A 10,000-nucleotide genomic window follows, 5' to 3' on the forward strand; every position below is an offset into this window, starting at 1 on the left:
TGTGTGTGTGTGTGTGTGTGTGTGTGTGTGTGTGTGTGTGTGTGTGTCTGTCTCTGTCTCTCTCAAAAATAAACATTAAAAAAAATTAAAGTTAATTTACATACAATAAAATGTACTGATTTAAAAATATAAGCCAATGAATTTTGACAAATGTATGCATCTGTGTGAATAGTACCCCATTCAAAACTTAGAACATTTCCATTTCCCCCAAAAGCTCCCTCAAATCCCTTCCCAGTCAGCTCCTTTCTACCCTGCCCAGGTAAACTAATTTATAGCTATAGATTGAACTTCATGTGAATGGGATCATACAGTCTGTAACCTTTTTTGTCTTGTTTCTTTCACTCAACATTTGAGGGATTTTTGAGAACAATCCGTGTTGTGTATATTCATAATTTTTTTCCTTTTTATTTCTGAATATTCTGTTTACGTTCTATAACATGTACACTCATCTGTTATTAGACATTTGGGGTTTTGTAGTTCAGAGCTTTTATAAATAAAAATGCTATGGGGGCGCCTGGGTGGCGCAGTTGGTTGAGCGTCCGACTTCAGCCAGGTCACGATCTCGCGGTCCGGGAGTTCAAGCCCCGCGTCAGGCTCTGGGCTGATGGCTCAGAGCCTGGAGCCTGTTTCCGATTCTGTGTCTCCCTCTCTCTCTGCCCCTCCCCCGTTCGTGCTCTGTCTCTCTCTGTCCCAAAAATAAATAAACGTTGAAAAAAAAAATTTTTTTTTAAATAAAAAAAAAAAATGCTATGAACCTTCATATGCAGCTCTTCTGTGAATTCATATTTTCATTTTTCTTGGGTATTTAAGAGCGGAAGTGCTGAATCATACAGCAAGTGTATTTTTAACTTTATAAGAAACTACCAAACAACTTTTCAAAGCGTATGTGCATTTTATGTTCTTACTAGTGACGTATGAGAGTTCTGGTTGCTTCACATCTTTGTCAACAGTCAACAAATTGTCTGTTTTTCTTTCTAGTTTTAGCCATCTTAGCACCTCATTGTAGTTTTTTGTTTTTTTAAGTATTTTTTAATATTTATTTATTTATTTTGAGAGGAGGAGAGAATCCCAAGCAGGCTGTGTCTTTCAGCGTGGAGCCCATGAACTGTGAGATCATGATCTGAACTGAAATCAAGGGTTGGACACTTAACCAGCTAAGCCACCTCAGTGCCTCAAATTGTAGCTTTTTTTTTTTTTTTTTTTAATGTTTCTTTATTTTTGAGGGAGGGGAGGGGCAAAGAGAGAGAGACAGACAGACAGAGGATCTGAAGCGGCCTCTGTGCTGGTAACAGAGAGCGAGGCCCGGGGCTCCAACCCACAAAGTGTGAGATCCTGACCTGAGCCAAAGTCGGACACGTAACCGACAGAGCCACCCGGGCACCCCCCAAATTGTAGTTTTAATTTGAATTTCCTGAGTGAAGTCTTTTGATGAAGAATGTTCTTGATGTTTTCTTTAATTTTTTTGCAGTACTATAGAAAAGTATATGCTAATTGAAATTCATCTTTTGTATTTTATTTTATTTATTTTTTTTTTTTCATCTTTTGTATTTTAAAATTTTCTTTAGGTTTCTTTAGAAGAGATTGAAGACAGTAATTCAAAATGCCTGAAAATCCTGCTCCAGGTATGCTAGCTACACACTTCTATCAGTGAATTAAGGATTCAAAGGATTCAAACGATGATGGGATTAACTTGTACTCTGGTTATCCTTCTTCAAACAAGATAAACTGCAGGTCCTACAAGTTCTTGATCGGCTGAAAATGAAACTGCAGGAGAAGGGGGACACATCGCAGAATGAGAAACTCTCTCTGTTTTATGAAACACTAAAGAGCCCTCTCTTCAATCAGATCCTTACACTTCAGCAGTCCATCAAGCAACTGAGAGGGCAAGTAAGTTACTCATCAGGGCTTTACGTGTTGGTATGTTCAAGCCAGCAAAGAAAGAAAGAGATAGAGACAAACTTGTCTCTCGGTGCACTGAATTCAACAGGGAGACTGTACTGGGACCTGCGACCTACAGGTAGCATTGCACGGATAGTTTCAAATGTTTGCCTGTCTGGCTCAGTCCGTAAAGCATGCACTCTTGGTCTCAGGGTCCTACGTTCAAGCCGCACGTTGGGTGTAGAGCTTACTTAAAAAATATATACGTTGATGATAAATTTTGTGTTTAGAATATAAGTTGTACTTATTTAAATATGTAAAGGTCAGATACCTTCAGACTTCCCAACATTTTCTTCAGAATATAAAATAGTGTTGAGCTTAAATATATTTTCTTCATGAAGCCATTTTTTCTAGCGAGAAGTGATCATACCCTTGTACCATATTACTTACACCTCCCAATTATCAAATATTTATCAAATAAATGTTAAATGTCATGGATTTTCCGATTAGAAAGGTCTCAGAAGCAGTATAACTGGTGTTTTACCTGTGTTTTCTCCACTACATACAGTATTGTACCCGGAGTCTTAGGGTTTCCACACGCATGAGTGTTGAATTATAGATCACATAGCAGCACTTCTTAGAGTGATATCAATTAATAGTTTTAACTGTCCTCTTGGTTGCTGTTTTTTGGGGTCACGGAGGGCAAATTGATTTTAAATCATCTATTTTAGAAGGTGAGCTTGAAGAGTAGCTCTCCTATGGATTACATTTGGGCAGAGTTTTAATTTTTTTTAAATTTATTTGAGAGAGAGAGAGAGAGAGAGAGAGAGAGAGAGAGAGAGAGAGAACAAATGAGGAAGGGGCAGAGAGAGAGGGAGACACAGAATCTGAAGCAGGCTCCAGCCTCTGAGCTGTCAGCACAGAGCCCAATGCAGGGCTCAAACCCACCAACCGTGAGATCATGACCTGGGCTGAGGTCGGAGGCTTAACCGACTGAGCCACCCAGGTGCCCCTGGGCAGAATTTTAAATGTAATTGGAGATAATGTAGCAGAACATTGTTAAGTGAAAATTAACAAAATCTGGGAAAAATGGTTTTTGCTAATAAACCAAAATGGCTGCCCATAAATATTTAGCAAGTGATTTTTCTTATAACAAATTAAGGATTAAAGTCCACACATATGTCTTTTTGTGAATTTCTTTCTCTGGATCAGATTTATACCATAATTTTAGAACTCCCCATGTTGGTGCTTTGGTACTATAGTCTCTGGCCAGGGGAATGAGTCCTATAGAGCAAGTGAATGCTATTAATAGCAATAGAAATTGGGAAGGGTTACTACAAATCTGTTCTCTTATTGGACGAAGAGTGGAATTGACCAACCACTCCATCATAATAACTATCTTTTGTATTTATATAGTTTGCAGTTGTTATATGCATAATCATTGTATCCATTCAACTGTAAAATCTGAATTTTTTTGAGTGTTTTCATAGAGTTTTGGTGGGAATTGATTTTTTTTTTCCCCTATGTGGTCCTATTGACATTTGTTATTGATGTTACCTTTATTCCGATGTGTTGGCACTCCTGTACGTGTACATGCACATATATGTACATATATGTATATACGGACACGTATACGTATACGTATATGTATGTATTCATATACATATGTGTATGTATACATACATATGTATATGTGTATATGTATGTATGCATGCACATATGTATGTATACGTGCATGTGTATATATGTATATATATGTACATATATGTATACACATACACACACACACACATATATATTTTTAAGTTTATTTATTTTGACAGTGTGAGAGCATGTACACAATGGGGAGGGGCAGAGGGAGTGAGAGAGAGAATCCCAAGCAGGCCCCAAGCTGTCTGTCAGTGCAGAGCCTGACATGGGGCTCGACCTCACAAATTGTGAGATCATGACCTGAGCCGAAATTAAGAGTCAGACACTGACTGAGCCACCCAGGCGCCCTTCAACCAGTGAGATTTTATTTTATTTCTCAATTTTTTTAATGTTTATTTATTTTTGAGATAGAGACACAAACACACACACACAGCATGAGTGGGGGAGGGGCAGAGAGAGAGGGAGACACAACATCTCAAGCAGGCTCCATCCAGGCTCAGAGCTGTCAGCACAGAGCCCAGTGCAAGGCTTGAACCCACGAACTGTGAGATCATGACCTGAACTGAAGTCAGACACTTAACCGACTGAGCCACCCAGGCACCTCTCAGCCAATGATATTTTAAAAATTAACTTCTGTTATTCACCATAACTATAGGTTTCTTTCCCCTCCCCCCACTTTTTTTCTATAACATGTAAGTATAAACAGTACTCGTTTGCTGCTAATCTTGGTCAAGTTCCTTAACCTGTGAATCAGTTTTCATGTTCACAAAATGGAATAATATCTTTTAGGGCTAGTGTAAGGATTAAATGAGATAATATGTAAGAGTCTGGTGTAGTACTTTGCTCATAGCAATCATTCATTAAATACTGTTACTGTTATTTTTGTTTCAATTACCTGTGGATATTTTGTGGCCTTCTACATGGAAACACAAAAGGGATCAGGGTCTTACATGTTTATCTGACTGGTTGTACCTGTGTATAAGAAGTGTAATGAGCTGTTGTACATGCTGTTAACTTAGGGTGATGGTAGAAGGCAGGAAGCAACATATTTTAAACTATTAAATATTCTGTGCAATACTAAATAAAATTTTTAACCTTACAAACACACAGATTCATGTATCTGTATTTTATTTCTTTCTTGTGTAAATATTTAATATGCAATTTATACATGTAATGGGGAAAATAGAATATTTAATAAGTAATTTCTTTTGTGTAGGTTTCTGTTAATGATTCTCTTTTTTTCTCTCCGACAGCTCAGCCACATACCCTCAGATTGTTCAGCCAACTTTGATTTTTCTAGGAAAGGTTTATTAGTGTTTACAGATGGTGCCATTACTAACGGGAATGCCCAAAGACCCTCTAATAACCTGACTGCCTCTGGGTTGTTTCCTTGGACTCCTAATCTGGGAAATGAAGACTTTAATTCAGTCATTCAACAGATGGCTCAGGTAAAGTTATATCTTGTCATGGGACTATTTTGCTATATTTTTCCTCTTATAGGTTAAAAAAGAAAACAATACTCTTTAAAAAAAAAAAACTCTTTGCCTTAAACTTAGTTTCTGTGTGTGTGGTTTGCTTGCATTTTTATATTGTTAGGAGAGATTGATACTATTTTTAACTTGTGTATTAGACATTTATTGACTTAAAATTACGTAAGGAAAATATCTGAGTGTGGCAAGGAGTTTTTAGACAATTCAATTTGACATATCTCTGCACTTGAAAGGGATTCTTAGGATTTTGGTCATAGGAGGAAAATTGATGTCTACCAGAAGTGATGAAGCTCCTTTGAAGCTATTTTTAATTTTTTATCAAGACAGAATTAATGAGAGTTAGACCTAATATAATTTGGAAAATCTAGGGAAACATTTGAAGGAGTCATCCAGTTTTACCCCTTGTACTATTAAAAATTAAATAGTTGAAATTTTGGATGTGTTAATGTTTGTTTACCTCACCTTCTAATAAGTATCTTTAAAAAAAAATGAAACATGAGTTTTAGAGTTAAATAGAATCGGTTTAAGGTGTGATATTTAAATATTCTATACCTAATTCCTTTTTTGACTTTAGCTCTATCCTATTAATTTGACTAATAATTAAAAAAAATTTCTTTTTTAATGTTTATTCTTAGGGGGAGAGAGAGGGAGAGAGAGAGAGAGAGCGAGCGAGAACGAGCACATGAGCAGGGGAGGGGCAGAGAGAGGAAGACACAGAATCCTAAGCAGGCTCCAGGCTCTGAGATGTCAGCACAGCTGACGTGGGGCTCAAACTCAGGAGCCATGAGATCATGACCTGAGCCAAAGTCAGATGCTTAACTGACTGAGCCACCCAGGCGCCCCTAATGTAACGCTTTTGTTATGTGATTACATTTAGGAAGTTCTCATGTCATAGATGTAGTTATTAACTAAAGCAATAAAATATATGTTTGTTACAGGTTGAACCCATTTGAATGGTGGCCTTTCCATAATATTTTGAGTTAACCTAATAAAGTGGAATATTAATTCATCACAATAAAATTAAAAATTAGACCCTAAAAAAATGCAGCTGGTTCTAACTTCGGCTGAACACTAGCACATTCTCGATATCTATTTTGCTTTCCTCATTGAAAAATGTATTTTTCATGGAAAGAATTTAGAGAAATTCAGTGTAAAAAGTAATCTAGAATTTACTGTGGAAAAAGATGTTTTTCTCGGGAATTTTCATCCAGCTTGGGCTTCATCTCATAACGTGAATGAAGTGTGAAAATACCTCTCCGATTCCCTGAGGTTGCAGAATACTGCACATTCCCTCTCGTGTTCTACTGAAAATAACCAAGTGAGAGCATTTCCAGAAATAATTTATTGCTGAAATTCTGAGATTTTTTGGATAGAGATGACTTAAGAGAAGCTGTTTTTTGTGTTATTCACAAAAATAGCAATTTTAGTTCTTTGGAAAGGGTATGGTGGTTAAATATACTTTATTGACTTTTCCTTTTTTTTTTTTTAATCCCCCTTCATTAGGGTCGCCAAATTGAATATATTGAGATAGAACGACCTTCAACTGGAGGCCTGGGATTCAGTGTGGTGGCCCTTAGAAGTCAAAATCTGGGAGAAGTTGATATCTTTGTGAAGGAGGTGCAGCCGGGGAGTATAGCAGACAGGTGAGGAGGGCGTTCCCTCTGTGTTTTGCTAATTTTTTTCTGATAATTCTGAAAATGTTACTATAAAGCAAATAAGAAACTAGTAATGAAAACAGTTAACGGTAGCAGCTAACACTTGCTCTCTTCCTATGCATTCGTCAGGCCTTTTGCAGATATTCTCCCATGTACTTGTGGCAGCGATCCAGCTGGTAGTATCATTGCCCTGTTTTATAGATGAGAAAGCTGGGTTTCAGAGAGGTTCAGCACTTTACCTGCAGTCACAGAGCTGTTGGCGCTGGAACCAGGATCCGTGATAGGATTCCAAGACAGCCGGACTCCAAAACTAGTGCTCTATTCCACCACATTCTCCCACAGTTGAACATGGCATTTTAGCTATGTCTGATCAGTAAGATGGAAATACTGAAATTTGCATCTTAAGATTATAACAGCTGTTTTGGTGGTCATGTCACACTGTTGATTATTTCTCTTATCAATTAAAAGCTTCCTCAAATCTATGTGATTCCCCCTATTGTACTTGTACTATTTTATTATTAAAATAAAATTTTTTTTAATGTTTATTTACTTTTTGAGAGAGAGAGAAACAGAGAAACAGAGCGTGAGCAGGGGAGGGGCAGAGAGAGAATGAGACAGATTCCAGAGCAGGCTCCAGGCTCTGAGCTGTCAGCACAGAGCCTGACGTGGAGCTCAAACTCACAAACTGTGAGTTCATGACCTGAGCTGAAGTCAGATGCTTGACTGACTGAGCCACCCAGGTTCCCCTTATTATTATTATTATTATTATTGTTATTATTGTTTGTTTTGTTTTATTTATTACTTTTTAAAAATTTACATCAAAGCATATAGTGCAACAATGATTTCAGGAGTAGATTCCTTAATGCCCCTTACCCATTAAGCCCATCTCCCCTCCCTCCAGTAACCCTCTGTTCTCCATATTTAAGAGTCTCTTATGTTTTGTCCCCCTCCCTGTTTTTATATTATTTTTGCTTCCCTTCCCTTATGTTCATCTGGTCTGTCATAAAGTCCTCATATGAGTGAAGTCATATGATATTTGTCTTTCTCTGACTAATTTTGCTTAGCATAATATCCTCTAGTTCCATCCACGTAGTTGCAAATGGCAAGATTTCATTCTTTTTGATTGCTGAGTATATATATATATATTTTTTATTATTTTTAAGAGGTATGTGCAAGCCTTGTATTTTGTTTCTATATGATTCAGGTCCTTTGTTATTCATTTAACGAGTACACTGTTATTCATCACAGTTCTACTGCCTGTTAGAGTAATGACAACAGTACTGGTACTATTATAAAAAAAATTCTCAGCCAATAATAAATTTTTGAATTCACATTCTGCATTCATGGGGTATGAGTTCTAGTCTCTCTAACTGAAAGTTCAGAAATAATGGATTTCCATGACTTTGCAGCTTTTCTTCTGCCATTTCATGCAACATTTCCTCAAGTATTTTCTGAGGAACTTTAGCAATGGTTAGATATATTTGAGAAATTCTATCCTGTTCTTGGAGATTGGGTATACATAGTTAGGGTAACCATATAATTTATTGTCCATGTTGGGAGAGTTTTGGGACTGAGAGGGTATGCAGTTAGTGACACTGAGCCAGCAGGTATAGAGTGAGACTATTCTGACAAACCTAAGACAATCCCGGGTGAGCCGGGGCCTTAGGTCACTTACCATTAGTTTACCATAGGCTTTGAAGTCCCTGGACAAAAAGCCTATTTAACTTTGATTGGCCCAACTTTTATTTTTATTTTTTTTAATTAAAAATTATTGGGATATAATTCACATCATATAAATGTCACTGTTCTAAAATGTACAGTTCACTAGTGTTTATGTATCTTCAATGTTATGCAAACTTTTTGTGGTCAGTCCTGTGTCTGAGTTGCTCTGTACGAAGTCTGTAATTACAGAGTGAGGTGAGCATTTCCAAAAAGTAGAATTTGATGTGTCAGCATGTAAACAACCTTTACCAAGACTAAGTGGTCAGGTGACTTCCCAGAGACCACAGTGCTTGGCGGAAAACTTGAGACAGTGGGGTCTGCAAAGAGGAGAAGGTGTTAGAAGAATAAAGAGACTGTCTTGACAGTAGTCCTATGGAGAGATGGAACACAGCTCCTATTCTTGGAGTGAGGCTGCTGTGTATCTGGTGTAGGAATTTAGTGCAAGACAGTATGAGAAGAGACTGGAGAAAGGTGGGGGTCAGTTATTCATGACTTTCTAGGTCATGTGAAATGTATTCACGATCAGTTCTTCGTTTCTCCTGAGGACTTTCCACATAGAACTGTGCTATTTTAGGATCTTACCTAAGACCTACCGGTGCTATTTTGACTCTCAAAGTAATGGGAATCCATTATTTTCAAATGTTGCAATGGAGAGACAAGAATTGGTCTCCCCTTGAGTGAAAAATATGAATTCAATATATACAAACAGTATGGAGGAGTTATAGTAGCAGGAAAACTAATTCTGTTCAACTTTAGAATGCATCAAAATCATATTTTCCAGGAGATTTCACTCCTCTACAACTTGTTTATCTGGGGTTGAGTGTATATTCCCTGAGCAGTTACTAACTGGAAAGAAACTCAGTGTCTTGGCAGTCTATTGGGTAGGGGGAAGGTAGATTAATATAGGTTGATTTCCAGAAAATAGAAGATTTGAATGTGAGTAAATTAAGAACTTACACAAAATCAGTTACATCAGGGTTGAAAAGACTCAAGAGTATCCATTCATTTGGGATTAATTAAGAAATTTTCCTTAACGAACAAACTGTGAATAGGAATTTAGGTGAAGAAGTCAGAAAGGAGGACATTGGAGATGGGAAAATGGAAGTGATCTGGTATCGTCCTATAGTGGTCACATTTTAAAATAAATGTTTCTTTCAGACTTGGGAAAGGTTCACAAGCAACATTCTCAATTTAATATATGTATATTTCAAAATTATGAAAGTAATACATGTATATAATAGAAAATTATAGAATATATAGTAAACTACTTTCCCCTCCCCCAAACATCTAGGACTTTGACTACCCTGAGACAACTAGGAAATACCTTAGAATGGTTTCTTTTTATAAAGACAAGGTCATGGAGCATATACAATTTTTAATCTTATTTTTATCTCTTAACACAAGCCTTTCCTAATATTAATAAAAGGACATATAAGCAACATTTTTTTTAAAAGTTTATTCTGAGAGAGAGAGAGAACACAGCAGAGAGAGAGGGAGAGAAAGAGAACGCCAAACAGGCTCTGCACTGTCAGCACAGAACCTGACTTGGGGCTCGAACTCATGAACTGTGAGGTCATGACCTGAGCCAAAACCAAGAGTCAGACG

At 37.2% G+C, this 10,000-nt stretch overlaps 1 protein-coding gene across 4 annotated transcripts in view; it reads left to right on the forward strand.

The window, feature by feature from the left end:
• Positions 1-10,000, forward strand: part of PATJ (PATJ crumbs cell polarity complex component) — a 372,856-nt gene that overhangs the window by 13,387 nt on the left and 349,469 nt on the right. For all 4 annotated transcript variants that reach the window (XM_040470436.1, XM_040470437.1, XM_040470438.1 and 1 more), the window contains exons 2-5: positions 1,566-1,622; positions 1,721-1,887; positions 4,782-4,976; positions 6,522-6,661. In XM_040470436.1, coding sequence (XP_040326370.1) covers positions 1,601-1,622; positions 1,721-1,887; positions 4,782-4,976; positions 6,522-6,661 — 524 coding nt within the window. In that variant the 5' untranslated portion in view covers positions 1,566-1,600. The remainder of the gene's footprint in view (positions 1-1,565; positions 1,623-1,720; positions 1,888-4,781; positions 4,977-6,521; positions 6,662-10,000) is intronic.

Source organism: Herpailurus yagouaroundi, unplaced genomic scaffold, assembly GCF_014898765.1.
Source record: "Herpailurus yagouaroundi ecotype Mexico unplaced genomic scaffold, PumYag 77, whole genome shotgun sequence".
Classification (NCBI taxonomy): Eukaryota; Metazoa; Chordata; class Mammalia; order Carnivora; family Felidae; genus Herpailurus; species Herpailurus yagouaroundi.